Source organism: Laetiporus sulphureus (assembly GCF_001632365.1).
Source record: "Laetiporus sulphureus 93-53 unplaced genomic scaffold LAESUscaffold_48, whole genome shotgun sequence".
NCBI classification, from domain to species: domain Eukaryota; kingdom Fungi; phylum Basidiomycota; class Agaricomycetes; order Polyporales; family Laetiporaceae; genus Laetiporus; species Laetiporus sulphureus.
In genome coordinates, this window is record NW_024468557.1 from 1 (window position 1) to 13,138 (window position 13,138).

Consider the following 13,138-nt stretch of genomic DNA (forward strand, 5'->3'; position numbering starts at 1 on the left):
AGGAGATTAGACAAGAAGGCGAGCGTGCGGAGATGGCGGATAGTTTGGCGAAGGGTGCGATGCTCGCAGGCGAGGAGGGAGAGGGAGAGGAAAGCGGGGAGCAGAGTCAGGCGCGTTCAGAAGAGGGAGGAAGAGGTAAGCACAGCGAAGAGTCATGACAAACGCATTCAACACGTTTGCTCGCGATTGCTCGACTACGGTCTCGGTTTCTTGCATCCACGGTTCTCACCCCCTTCACGCGCAATGCACATCGTCTCACCATATTCTCGCATCGACACTCACTCGCATCCGGCACGACACGCACAACTACGACAGATGACTATTAGATTGCTATGCTCGGCTACCTTACACGCATATGGTGTACTTCACTACTCGTACATACGCATACCCGGATCTACATAGTGGAAATCTACGATTACTTAACTGGTATTCTGGCGCCTATGCTACGCTCGTTATAATACACGTGAGCAGCATTCACGAGGCAGGAAAAAGGCAGAACAATAAGCACAAAGCTTAGGAGGTTGCTGAAAGAAAAGATCCGAAGCAATCGCTAGACGATGTGCACTGAATCACATAGTGTGGCATAGGGGCCAAATGCGTTAGACGATGGCTGTTCCAGGCGAAAGAAGATGTTTAGAGGTGCAGAGAAGTAAGAGAGACAGAGAAGCCATGATCAAGAGTGAAAAGAAAATGATAACAGGACGCGAGAAGATGCACAGAGCGGAGTTACTGTGATGAGGATACATAACGGCCCATTCACGCGCGAGGGGTGTCCAGCAAGGCCGCGTGGACCTTCTTGCCCTCCGTATCAGTGAGCCTTCTCAGCATCGGGAGGTCGTTCTCGAATCTGCGGACGACTCTGAACCACGTAAAACGTACATAGTCGAACCCGTAAATCGTCATTGGGAACGTGTCATCCGTCTCTAGCGAAGGCCCGAGCGCGACGTACTCTAGCGTGGGGTTGATCTTCGCGATCTTCGCCGCGTGCTCTGAGAGGTTCGGCTCCTCGAGGTCGCTCATCCATCCGGGGACCAGAGCGAGCCCTTTGAGCGCGAGCGTCCTTAGCGAGGGGATCTTGTTGTCCTGCACATGCATTACGTGGGTCTCGCGAGCAGCAGATACAACACGAGAGTTACATACGATGTAGTACTTGATGTCCGTCTCATCAATTTCATGAAGCCGAACCCGTATTATACTAGTGAACAGCCGCAGGAACCTGATGCTCGGCGCCGACGCGGCCAAAGTGTTCAGGAAGCTGGAATTTGGGCGGCAGCTCAGGACGACCGGAGACGCGTTCCGTACCATCTGCACCGTCGGATACTCCAGTGAGATATTCGTTTTATCATTGAGGTCGCACGAGATCTCGAGCCGGCGGACCTCAGACGTCAGCGGGACTGGGTTGTCGAAGAATGCATCATCCAGATTCGACCATGCAGTCAGGCTCGAACCGACGTGCAATCCCAGGTTCTCACTTATGTGGAGGTGGCGGATGTGTGGGAACGCCCGGGAAATAAGCGGAAGGTCGTGCACATCACCCGATAATGCGAGCCGCCGCACCGCGGGCCACACCGTGTCTGGCTCGAGCTCCTCGATGAGAGACGGGTAACGGTCTATTTCGAGCGTGACGAGCGAGTTGGTGAGGTTGTGTAGGAATCTGTCTTTTCCTCTGGTGAATGGGCCAAAGAAGTCGATACCGTTGGGATCGGTCTTGCAAGTGATGAACAGATTTACCGTTCGAGGACGACTGTGCATGCGCGACATGATGGCCAAGGTCCGGACGCTGCAGTCTTGGAAGCGGATGTCGTCGAGGCCATGTAGGCCTGCAATCGCATCTGCAAGTGCGGGGCAAGCATCTAACAGGTCGTCTATCCAGTTGACAGTGCGGGTCGATATTATACTTAGCGCGTGTATGTTTATAGCAAGGGAGATGACACGAGCGATTGCCGTCAGCACCTCATTTCCTGGCTTTGCCCAGGAATCGGAGAAATTCAAAAGAGTGAACCGCTTCAGACACGGTGCGCGCTCCGAGGCTTTGGCTGTTATGAACGCGCAGAAGCGCATGGCTTGGCCGGGTTGTGCTAGAACAATCTCCAACAAGAAGCGAGGTAACGCGAGCTTGTACGCTGCACGACACGTTAAGGCGAGGTGCAACGCATCCCAACGGCCCAGGTAGGACATGAGAACCTCCCAGACATCATCGTTCAGCGTGAAGAGATTCATGGCGGATTTTTTGTAAAGTTTTTCAAGCAGTTACATGTGATCAGTATGTTCAATGAGAGTGCTGTACCGTTATCTGGAGCAGAGGCAGAGCACGTTAGACGCCCGAGACTCAACGCATGCTGTTACCACGTGATGTCACGCGACGAGAGCTGCACGCGTAACGCGTAACGTGTGGAGGTCTGATGCTAATGCGCACGGATATGAGCTCGAGCCAGCTGCAGCATCCCTCCTTACCCTCCGTCCTTCCCTCGGCTCCTGCTCTCCAGGATGGTCTGTCGCTCATGCATTTCTGCGAGATGGGCAGGTCATACTAATGCAAGTCCCAGTTACTACCACCCCTCAGCAATTCGAATCCGGCTTAGCTAGGGTTACCACTCCCTCAGAGTAATTGTACTCACCGCACTCATCTTGTTTCATTCACTGAATGCGGAACAGGACGCCGATATTCATCTGTGCATTTGAGCACTGCTATCGTCTATTTCCGTCGCGTGAACGTCTTATGCTCCACCGCAAGCGCGACCACGACTCGGAAGACCAGGGCGATGTCATAACCTGGAATGAGTAATTCTGAGCGCCCCGACTCCATAGATCTGCTAGGAAACATAACCAGTGCGTACCGTTTGGTCCCAGCATGGTCTCAGAAAGATTCATGGATGGTTCATTCAGGACTGGGTACTCAACTGCGCTGCGAGTACTCCATTGTAGACAGTTTCGCGTGGTCTTCTTCTGCGGCGCTTTCCAGTAGATGCAAGCTGCCTATGATTAATTAGGGGCTCATTGCATATCGCAGGGAACTGCGCAAATGGATCGTCGTCGAGTCGATCCTGCCCTGGCCATGACCGCTACCTTCGAGTCTGCAGTAGCTCGCCAATATTGTTACTTTAGCTCGTCATCACACTGTTGAAAATGTATTTTCCCCAGACGATAATTGATGATCAGATGAGCGCGTTGAACGGTTCATGCGTAACCGATCGCGAGAACCCATGCGCGAGATTCGACCACTATGAAGTCACCATCGATGTCTGACACATCGCTGCCCGCTGCATCCTTCTTAGTTCTTCCGGCAATACCAACCTGTATCTCTGCATCCGACGTGCAGTTGGAACGCTGAGCAGCATGAGCATCCTCGAGAAAGTGTCTTCCAATAAGGCGTTCGGCGGCGAGTTGATCAAGTACAAGTTCAAGGTGAGTGCGGTCTCGGCATACGCTCGCGAAAGAGTCACATATCTTAACGGGATTCGACATTGCTACGTACTTAGTCTGCCGCGCTCGGTGGACTCAACGCCAACTTCAACCTCTTCCTGCCCGCAAATGCAGCGAATGGGAAGGTCCCTATCCTTTTCTACCTTTCCGGTCTCACCTGCACAGAAGACAATGGGTGGGTACTACGCTACTAATACATTTTGACGAGCACTTGACGACGACGTGCAGGGCGCAGAAGGGCGGGTTCCTGGGGTCAGCCGCGCAGGAGGGCATCGCGCTGCTCTTCCCAGATACTTCTCCGCGAGGCGCGGGCATTGAGGGCGAGGACGATGACTGGGACTTTGGTACCGGTGAGTCCTCGAACATCAAATGTCGGTGCACGCAGCGGAATGTAACGCTTCACTCTCGACCAGGTGCGGGCTTCTACCTGAATGCGACCAACCCGAAGTATTCGAAGAATTATAACATGCTTACCCACGTCACGCTGGAGCTCCCTGAGGTGATACAGGTTGCTGGACTGCCCATTGTCAGTATGCTGTGTTCTCAGTCATGTGTGCTGAACGGCTCATTCGAATGTGATGCCACGCAGGACCTCAACCGCCAGTCAATCTTCGGCCACTCGATGGGCGGACACGGCGCACTGACGCTCTATCTCAACTCGGTGCTCAAGGGCGTGAAGCAGTACCGCTCCGCGTCCGCCTTCTCACCCATCTCGAACCCAACCAAGTGCCCGTGGGGCGAGAAGGCATTCGCCGGTTACCTGCAGGGCGGTATTGCAGAGGCGAAGGACAAGTATGACGCGACGGATCTTATCTCGAAAACGGGGAAGGAGTCTCTGCACATCCTGGTGGACTATGTGCGTTTCATCACCCTGCCTCTGTTTCCTTCTCCTCCATTCCACAACTTTCTTCGTTCACACTGCTGACACCGCCGACGTGCCAGGGCACTGGGGACAACTTCTACAAGCAGGGCCAACTGCTCCCGGAGAACTTCCTCAAGGCCGCTCGGGATGTCGGCTACGATGAGGTGCAGGTGCGCGTGCGAAGCCAGGAGGGCTACGACCACAGCTACTACTTTGTGCGTGTCCCCCGGTGTTTCCTCGGTGATCCTCGTGCAACAGCCCGCTCACTCTCACCCGCTCTTCCCCCGTTCTATGCAGATTTCGACCTTTGGCGCAGACCACATTCATTGTGAGTCAGACGATGCATTCAATTTGTACTGCTATGACTGACAATTGCTTGCAGTCCACGCGAACTTTCTTAAGGCGTGAGATGCCGGGAATGTTGTGATAGGAGTGCGAATTGCGCAATATAGGGAGAATCTATGTTGCACACTGTACTAGGATTCAGGAAGACCATAAGTTGTAACATCATGCTGCACGACAGCTCCGCATAACCATTGTTTTATCAATGATTTACGTCGCTTCATGACGCTGTACTGCAGTTGAGAACAGCCACTGTGACCTGATGTCCTGTGAGCCCGCAAACTTGGCCGCGATGAGGCTCAAGGCAGGCAGATACATGTAGAAATGCCGATGACGTCTTCGCTCCATGCTGAAAGAGGGTACATGTCATATCTCCGATATACGGACAATCCTAGGAACATACAGGATCGGCGGAGAACAGCATTAATTGGACAGTGTGTAAGATAGGAACAGCAGGCACAGAAGTCGCGGGAGCTAGTTTCGTTGGAGGATCGGCAGTTGAGAGCGCCGCACGGCGCCTGCATCTTGTAATTGAGGCAGATTGTTATTCAGAGTGTCCCGATACGGTCGCGGTAGGCTGCTTCAAGCTCGGCGGATTCACATTCGAACCATTCGCTCCGAAGAGCCCCGGGGATGGTCGCCCGCTCAAAAGGGTTGTAGATGAGCAATTGGCTGCAAAGGAATTGCGCTGGTAAAGGATAATAACGTTCAGCATGTCCGATACAATAGAGAATAGAACGTTGGGTAAGAAACAAATGCTCTCTGCGAGCAGCACGCATGCAGATTCGGCGATGTGATAATTAGCGTACCGTGAGGGATTTTGCCCCAGACATACGGGGGAAAGTCGGGCTCGCCATGGACAATCCTCTTCTTCACAATGCGATCACTTTGTGCGGAACATTGCGATGGCTCGGGAGCTTGTGAGGCATCGCCGAGAACCTCCGATGTGCTGTACGAATACCAGTCTGACTCGCCCTCCAATTTGTCATAATCGAAGGGATGGCCGCCGCTATGTTGTACAAACCATCAGCAGCTGACATAACCGCTAAGGATTCCGGGGCATATACACGTACGCGATCATGATGTACATTATCACTCCCGCGCTCCAACAGTCAGCGGGCATGCCGACATAGCCGAGATGTTTGTGATCGAGGGCTAGAATCCCTTCCGGAGGTAAGTAGGACACTGTGCCGCAGACATTGAAAGTTTCCTGGTAGGCTTTTGGGCGAGCAAGACCGAAGTCCGCGATCTGGATCCGAGGATATGGACCTGGAGTATGAAGAAGAATATTCTCGGGCTATTACAAACCACACCGTTCGTCACGATCACGTCAAGAACAACGATGTCGGAAGATGCTGCTACTTACTTTGAGGTCTTTGTGGGAGGTCAGAACAAGCATTGTGAGTAGAAGGCTCGACAGAGAGCCAACGTGAGCGTACCGCGATGAGAAATCAGTTTGTCATGCAGATATTTCAGACCTCTGAATAGCTGAAACATGAGGTACTTGGCTTCGCCTTCTGACATGCGGGAGTTTTCATGGCCAACAATATATGAGAACAGATCACCGCCCGTGCACAGCTCGAGAAATATGTGTCTGTGAAAGGTCAGCACATCAATCTTTTCAAGGAACGAGGGGTGATCTGCACAGACAGGAAGTGGTCATCATGTTGCGCGGCCCAAACTCGGTTGATGTTAGGCTAAAGAAGCATCAGCTTCACAATCTGTACCGTGTCTCATGAATTACCGACATGGTTCAATGCGATGAGGATATCCACTTCTTTCATGACCTTTTCGACCTTGTCCTTGCTCTTCCGCTTGATAGTTTTGCACGCTGCCTGTCTGAACGCAGTTGTGTCCATCGCGAGATGTACTGTTGCGAAGCTGCCGCTTCCTAAACAATGGGATGTGACCAAGTATTGACCAACGCGCTGGGTTCTAATTAAGACAGCGGCAATTACAGAATGCACATAAACAAACCTTCGTTTTCAGCTGTGGCTCTCGGGGAGGTGTCGGGTCGAAGATGTTGTTTTTCTGCCCAACGGGCTTCTGCATATGGACACACTCGAACTCTGCTCATGCGCCATCAGCATCGCCTTACGATCACCTCATTTCAAACGAACTTTGCGAGTGCGGAATCTGGACAACGTCTCCGTCCATTAGCAAGACGGACGTTTTACGGATCTTGTGTCCGTTCAGCAGTAGGCCGTTAGTGGAAAAGTCCTTCCAATGGCATTGTAAACACAAGACCATCCATAGTAATAGTGAGTCCTGACTTCGCATGACACCAATACACCACCGTTACTCGGCCGGATGCTATAGCGCAGCGCAAGCTCAGGTCAGGTTGCCAAACGCAAGAAGGCTTAGGATGCGAAACCCACGCATATAGTTTACAATGCACATTGGAAACCACCATATCTGGAACGACGTATGAGCTGGACCCTGTGTTAGTTGATTCTAGAATGGAGAGAAGGAGGTTCACACCAAGATGGATGCCTCCCAATGGTTATGGGGCGATCGATGCTTAGCAGCAGAGCTTGGCATAAAGGTTAGCACCATCCGAGTATATGTAAATTCAAAAATATGAATGCCTTCGCGATGCCCGTCTTTGTTCATGGTCACCAATTTGGCGCATATACTCGACGAATCCACCCACTCCGCGGGCTGCGAGAGTGAGGGCGCCCACGTAACAGTCTTTCCGGTGCAGCTCGTTGCAGAGGACATTTTAATGGGAGGATGATGAGCCGCTGCGCCAGTCTATTACCCGAGACGACGATGAATGATGATGGTCGGTCGCGACAGTCTGTGACTCTGCGACGCCACCCCAGTCGCGTCCGACGAGCATCGCGGTCACATGGTATGCAGGACGAATTCGCACGCCACAATATTGATGAAGAAGTTCACGCAATACATAGACTGTCACCGTGCAGTCAGCATCGCGAACGGATACAGGGTGGTACTAGCTGCGAGCCTAATCATAACCTCTTCCGCTCCGCTGTTTGACTCTCTTTGGTTTCTTATGGTGTCTCTTTCCCGCATCGAGGTCGCCCGCACTGGCCAGCACTGCTGCAATTCTCGCCCTTCTCCCGGACAGCGCGGTCCCATCGTCTGCGACGGAATTCTGATGAGGATATCGCTGCATCCGCGTGACCTCCTGCCCGTGCCGAATTGAGCCTTGGAGCCGTGGTCGTGAAGACAGCGACGACTGGTTCGCAAAGAAGTCTTGGTCTAGGTTTCCAAACCTCGGGCCCGAGACAAAGCCGCCGGCGGGAACGAGAGTGCTTGCGCCTGACCCAAGCATCAACGCCGGATCATTCTGAGCCACGAATGTGTCGGCACCTTTCGTGACACGAGTCGTAGGCGCGCGTTTCTTGCCCAACGCACGTTTGAGGGACAATTGTCGGGTCTGTTCGTTGAATTCATCTTCTGGAACTCCCGGTGGCGGATGACAGTATAGCAACTTTGCGTTGACATAGTCCTTGAGGATGTATCTCGCGGCACGCGCCTCGTCAGGATTCCCTTGGCCCGACCGCATGAACCCTCGCGCAACTGTGAAGAGATTGTTAGAATGTACATAGGACATTTCCGCTGGCAGACGTACTGGCATATGCAACCAAGAAGTCTTCCGGGGTAATCTGTCCGTCACCGCCCTCTTCTACCCCTTTCGCTTTGATATTCAAGCCGTATATTGCATCCAGGACTTTCTTCGGCATGCGCTTCGCCACCAGAGCGATGGGACCAGTATGCTCCCGCATCTGATCGATGGGCAGCACGCCGTCACACACCAAATCCGCTTTCGTGGTTGTGAATTGAGGGAACACGAGACCAGGACAGTCGCATAGCATCAGGGTGGGAGAAAGGTTGATCGTCTGGAAGTGCTTTGTCTTCCCAGGCGTTGACGAGACACTGACTTTCTTCTCACCAAGCAAAGCGTTGATTGTACTCGATTTGCCTACGTTGGGATATCCAACAAGACCAACAACGAGCTGGGTAGGGTGATTGCCGCATGAGTCGGTGAATGCTGTACAATTGGTCAGATATGTATGAATACATGAGCACTCAGTCTTAAGAAGATATGCTCACATGCTGAATCAGGCGCCGACTTGACAAACAAGTCTTCGAGCTCCAACACTGACAAAACCTTAACTCTCAAATCCTGGGGATCTTCTTCGATTGACGGCTGGAAATCATCCTCATCGGAGTCGGAGTCGGATGATGAAACAGCATCCGCTTCTTCGGACTCGCTCTCCTCTTCGCCTGCATTCTGCGCGGATACCTCGGGATCCTCACCAGGCCCCAAATGTGTAGAATCCTCTTGTTGATCGCTGCTATGACCCTCCTCTTCCAAGACACTGGCATCCTCCACTGCGATGGCATCTCGGCGGGCCTGTTGTAGAGCGGCGGCATTTGTGGCGGAGAAGAAAGCGTATAGGACCCCTTGTGAATCGAAGTAGTCTGCCCATATGCGCCTAGAAAGGCGTATGTGGACGTTCATTCATGATTTCCGCAAAGGATTGATAACAACTTCATACCTTTGCTTGGCAGTCAGCAGGTCCGCCTTGTTGATCAAGAGAAGGCTCCGTCGTTTTCCCTTCCCCGTACCGGCCTCGCCTTCCGCGCCCTCAACATCCTGGACATATGACTCCAAGTCCTCACACCGGAAGCGCAGTGGGTTGCGGGCATCCACGATCTGTACGATCAGATGAGAGCGTTCAAGTACCCTCCAGAGTTGTCGCCAGACTTCTATATTGCGCTCAAATGGAGTGAGAAGAAATCTGTCCCGTTCCTGGAGACTAGTCCATAGGTTAGATGATAATGCTCCTCCGGAATTCATTGTACACACTCGGCTAGTCCTCTCCTCCAATCTAAAAATGCATCCTTCTCCTGCCTATCCAGCTGTGCTGCTGTCATGTTCTTCGTCCACGGAGGTCTCCTTGGCACGCGCAGCCTCTGACGGTTCTCCTGCTGCTTTTGTAATGTGTCCCTCTCCTCCTCTTCAGTGAGCAGGTAAGGATTCTGCCGCGACCCAGCCGGTGTACTGATAATTTTTACATTGCGACGTTCTGTTCAATCAATAGGTTTCCTTCAGAGATTCGGATAAAGAGGAAGTTAGACATACCAGCCGTGAACTGCGTTCCAGCAAGTTGTGCAGTGTTGAGAAATTCGTCGAGATCCCGCTCCTGCGTGATTGATTGCAATCGAGTCGTCGGATCGATGTCTGTTGTATACTATAGTAAAGCATGAATTAATCTCAAGCGACACTGCGGAGACGGTAGGTAGCAGACTCACAAGGCCTGTCTCCCGTGCTCTATGAGCATCCTTGACCTTCTTATTAATAATTGCACGGCCCAACCCGCTAGGATTCGGATTTTTGCCCTTCGGGGGAGCCTGGCACGGTTTCAGCACACCATACAGGAGCGAGCGTTACAAAAACCGATGAACATGCCATCTGCTGATAGACGAGAGGAGGGTTTAAAGTAGAGCAGACGGGCAAACACAGACTCGGAGCTGAGCGCAATCGTACGCCCGCGATCAAGTACTCTGAGATCTGTGATCGAGATGGGGCACGTGATGTCTCAATTCGGCATGTCTGCAGGATGAGGCGGCAACACCCAAGTTGAACATCACAGCTACCACCGTAACACAAATTGTAATGTGTCGAGTATGATATTGGTACGATCGCAAGCTCCGGGAGTTGCTTCATCAGCAATTACCTCCATCTGCGGTATTTGCTTGCACATTCGCTAATTCTGCCGTGACATATTGGCCTACTTTCATTCCGTTGGCAACCTAGAACCTCATTGCGAGAGATCTTACATCAAATACTACGATAATTCAGTGAACGGTCTCCTTAGCATCGCATTCCTTTGACAATACCTTCTCATGAGAGTCAGGCCAACGGTCGGATAGCAACGCCTCATATGGTGTATCTGCTCATCACCGCCGCGTCTTCGTGTGTACGTCTTGCTTGATCGAGTCCTAGCCTACGAACTTTTCAAACACTCACCGAGGCTCAGGTACCTTTGATCTCGGAGTCTGTTGACGTACCTTCCACTCTCAAAAGTGTCAGTAACTGAAGGCCGCAAATTGCTCCGGAAAGGTTCCCACCATCGAGCCGTTGAAATTGTTGCCGGAGAAATGTTCGGAAGCTCGATCAGCTGATAACATGGAAGTTGCATCACAATTCTTCCGTGGAGATGCAATTAGAGTTTCAAGCGGTTCCAATTCTCTCACCCGCCCAGCCTAAATGGGCACTACGCATTTATACCAAGACGTCGCTCAAGTCATCCTGGGGAAAGGACCTCGGATCCTCTTGCGAGGGGTACATGTATAGTTGCGCAATGTATGTATCGGATACTGGGAACCTCGAACTTACGTTGTCAGGTGTGAAGAATCCCTAACATGAGAAGCGTTGCTCGCTTGACAACCATTCATACTATTTCCCCAGCGCAACTTCATGCGACTGTCAAGGCTGCATGCGTTGTATATGCCGGAACCAATAACATTATTGATGTTTTGTTTCTAGGAACCCCGATCATGCGGCGAGAATGAGTATTTGAAAGGCGCTTGCTCGGATGTCCTCTTGCTTCTCCAAATAACATGTACTGTGTGAGTCCTCCATTACAATGGTGCATGTGATGAGTACTAGCGTACGGCACATGCGTGGATGTATCTCCGTAGTTTGTCCGGAACATGGAAAATGCCTTCGGTCAAGATTTTTGCGCTGCCACAAACTGGACGGAGGCAGAGTATTTAAGGGCTCTACCTTGAACCATCCTCCATCCATATCTCGAACAGCGTAGCGACGTTACATCTCAGATATTATGAAGTTTGCAACAGTTTTCCTCGCCGTATTGGCCTCCACGCTCGCTCCTGCGAGTGTGTTCGGTCAATTCCCGACCCGCCTTGGAGGTGTCAACACTGCGGGCTATGACTTCAGCGTTGTGCGTATCCCTTTCTTTGCTACCGGGACTTACGGAAACTGACTATCATGAGCCAGGACACCAGCGGTGATTTCTCTGGCACAGGTTCCTGCCGGTCGCACTATTTTTCTTAGCAGCCAACTAAAGTCAGCCACAGGCGACACTCCTCCGGCCTCGCAGTACACCCACTTCACTGCCGAGGGTGTCAACTTGTACCGTATCCGTGAGTGAAACCAAGTCGATTGCTGATCGCACTAAGCATGACTAAAATTTTATTTTAGCATTTGGTACGTAGACAGCGCCATACGAATCGTGCAGCGCAGTAGTACCGAAACAATCTGGTAGCATGGCAGCTGATGACTCCCACGCTGGGCGGAACCATCAATACCACCTGGTTCGATGATGACTACGATGTGACTGTGCAAGCTGCTTTGAGCTCTGGGTCCGACGTGTACGTCATCGTCGACTTGGTGAGTATTCGATTGATTACTGCATTATCGTCGGTCTCATATGATTTTCCGTTACAGCACAACTACGCCAGGTGGGACGGAGAGATCATCGGTCAGGGTGGTCCCACCAATGCTCAATTTGCCTCGGTCTGGACGCAGCTCGCTGAGCAGTATGGCTCGAACGACAGGATTATCTTGTGAGTGCGACATAAAATAGCACTTCGACAACCTCATAACTGGCGACATGACACCCACAGCGGTGTTATGAACGAGCCTCACGACCTGAACGTCACTGAATGGGTCGCGTCCGTTCAATATGTCGTCAACGCCATTCGTGAAGCCGGAGCCACCAACTATCTGCTCTTGCCTGGGTCCAGCTACTCTTCTGCTGAGACCTTCCCGACTGAGGCTGGTCCTTACCTGGTGGATGTGACGGACCCTCTTGGTGGCACCTCGAAGCTCCTCTTTGACGGTGAGCGGCTAAGAAATAGCTTCTCAATACTCAATAGAATGGACACTGAGCGATTCTATTTTTAGTTCACAAGTACCTCGATTCTGATAACAGCGGCACCCACTCGACCTGCGTTACCGTAAGTTGTTATTGTCGTCGTGATGCAACCAGCAGCGCCTTATATGGTATCAGAATAACGTCGATGTCCTCGAGACTCTTGTTTCCTTCCTTCAGGATAACGGTGACCGTCAGGCCATTCTGAGCGAGACCGGTGGAGGAGAGACGTCTAGCTGCTACACAGAGTAAGCCAACCAGCTTTAACAATTTCACTACGGTTCAATCCTGACCGCGACTGCCATCAGCCTTGCGCAAGAGCTCGCCTACGTCGAGTCCGCTTACCCGACCCTCGTCGGTTTCTCGGTTTGGGCTGCGGGTGCCTTTGATACCAGCTATGTCCTGTCGGTTACTCCTTACTCCAACGGCACCGACCAGACTTTGTGGACCGAGGCTGGTACGTGACTAATATGCTTTCGTTCCGCTGTCCTATTACTTATATCGGCGGCAGTGAAACCCTACCTGCCGTGAGAAATTTCCTTGATCAAAGTCGTTCGGCGCAGAAATATGTGATGTCGATTTCTGGGAACCACATTTTCGCGATGTGGGGATCAATGTCTGTCTAGCTTGTATTGAT

General features: G+C 51.9%; 6 protein-coding genes across 6 annotated transcripts; 3 read left to right on the forward strand and 3 right to left on the reverse strand.

Moving 5' to 3' along the window:
* Positions 1 to 486: 486 nt before the first annotated feature.
* Positions 487 to 2,294, reverse strand: LAESUDRAFT_406101 (uncharacterized protein). Its single transcript, XM_040902331.1, has 2 exons — positions 1,141 to 2,294; positions 487 to 1,083 (listed from the first exon to the last, which is right to left on the reverse strand). The coding sequence occupies exons 1-2, from the start codon at positions 2,218 to 2,220 to the stop codon at positions 757 to 759; spliced, it is 1,407 nt and encodes a 468-aa protein (XP_040760136.1). The 5' UTR covers positions 2,221 to 2,294; the 3' UTR covers positions 487 to 756.
* Positions 2,295 to 2,420: 126 nt separating this feature from the next.
* LAESUDRAFT_661953 (uncharacterized protein) lies at positions 2,421 to 2,785 on the forward strand (the record flags this gene model as incomplete). Its single annotated transcript, XM_040904966.1, has 3 exons — positions 2,421 to 2,490; positions 2,547 to 2,604; positions 2,656 to 2,785. 3 exons carry the CDS (start codon positions 2,421 to 2,423, stop codon positions 2,783 to 2,785), a joined length of 258 nt encoding a protein of 85 aa, XP_040760137.1.
* A 551-nt stretch (positions 2,786 to 3,336) lies between these two features.
* Positions 3,337 to 4,878, forward strand: LAESUDRAFT_752124 (carbohydrate esterase family 1 protein; the record flags this gene model as incomplete). The annotated part of the gene is made up of 8 exons (XM_040911704.1): positions 3,337 to 3,405; positions 3,480 to 3,598; positions 3,652 to 3,773; positions 3,837 to 3,949; positions 4,013 to 4,279; positions 4,366 to 4,500; positions 4,583 to 4,613; positions 4,668 to 4,878. The coding sequence occupies 8 exons, from the start codon at positions 3,337 to 3,339 to the stop codon at positions 4,691 to 4,693; spliced, it is 882 nt and encodes a 293-aa protein (XP_040760138.1). The 3' UTR covers positions 4,694 to 4,878.
* Positions 4,879 to 5,175: 297 nt separating this feature from the next.
* On the reverse strand, positions 5,176 to 7,158 carry LAESUDRAFT_661786 (kinase-like protein; the record flags this gene model as incomplete). Its single annotated transcript, XM_040904954.1, has 12 exons — positions 5,176 to 5,315; positions 5,437 to 5,636; positions 5,716 to 5,924; positions 5,994 to 6,001; positions 6,067 to 6,221; positions 6,278 to 6,324; positions 6,376 to 6,555; positions 6,605 to 6,696; positions 6,748 to 6,847; positions 6,901 to 6,940; positions 7,006 to 7,059; positions 7,109 to 7,158. Coding segments are annotated over 12 exons (1,275 nt in total), but the record flags the coding sequence as incomplete, so codon positions are not given.
* Positions 7,159 to 7,488: 330 nt separating this feature from the next.
* LAESUDRAFT_706038 (P-loop containing nucleoside triphosphate hydrolase protein) lies at positions 7,489 to 10,119 on the reverse strand. Its single transcript, XM_040906607.1, has 8 exons — positions 10,071 to 10,119; positions 9,914 to 10,012; positions 9,744 to 9,852; positions 9,468 to 9,687; positions 9,157 to 9,417; positions 8,708 to 9,093; positions 8,226 to 8,645; positions 7,489 to 8,173 (listed from the first exon to the last, which is right to left on the reverse strand). The coding sequence occupies exons 1-8, from the start codon at positions 10,071 to 10,073 to the stop codon at positions 7,596 to 7,598; spliced, it is 2,076 nt and encodes a 691-aa protein (XP_040760140.1). The 5' UTR covers positions 10,074 to 10,119; the 3' UTR covers positions 7,489 to 7,595.
* A 1,329-nt stretch (positions 10,120 to 11,448) lies between these two features.
* Positions 11,449 to 13,032, forward strand: LAESUDRAFT_762750 (glycoside hydrolase family 5 protein; the record flags this gene model as incomplete). The annotated part of the gene is made up of 11 exons (XM_040913151.1): positions 11,449 to 11,568; positions 11,625 to 11,652; positions 11,705 to 11,770; positions 11,829 to 11,834; positions 11,893 to 12,017; positions 12,075 to 12,193; positions 12,254 to 12,468; positions 12,534 to 12,586; positions 12,640 to 12,749; positions 12,810 to 12,958; positions 13,013 to 13,032. 11 exons carry the CDS (start codon positions 11,449 to 11,451, stop codon positions 13,030 to 13,032), a joined length of 1,011 nt encoding a protein of 336 aa, XP_040760141.1.
* Between the last annotated feature and the right edge of the window lie 106 nt (positions 13,033 to 13,138).

Excerpts from the sequence above, each read along its gene's own strand:
- LAESUDRAFT_406101 (XM_040902331.1), bottom strand. The coding sequence starts at position 2,220 with ATGAATCTCTTCACGCTGAACGATGATGTCTGGGAGGTTCTCATGTCC. Across the intron at positions 1,084-1,140 it reads CGGACATCAAGTACTACATC|GACAACAAGATCCCCTCGCT; the intron begins GTATGTAACTCT and ends ATGCATGTGCAG.
- LAESUDRAFT_706038 (XM_040906607.1), bottom strand. Across the intron at positions 9,853-9,913 it reads GAGCACGGGAGACAGGCCTT|TATACAACAGACATCGATCC; the intron begins GTGAGTCTGCTA and ends GCTTTACTATAG. Across the intron at positions 8,646-8,707 it reads GTCGGCGCCTGATTCAGCAT|CATTCACCGACTCATGCGGC; the intron begins GTGAGCATATCT and ends CCAATTGTACAG.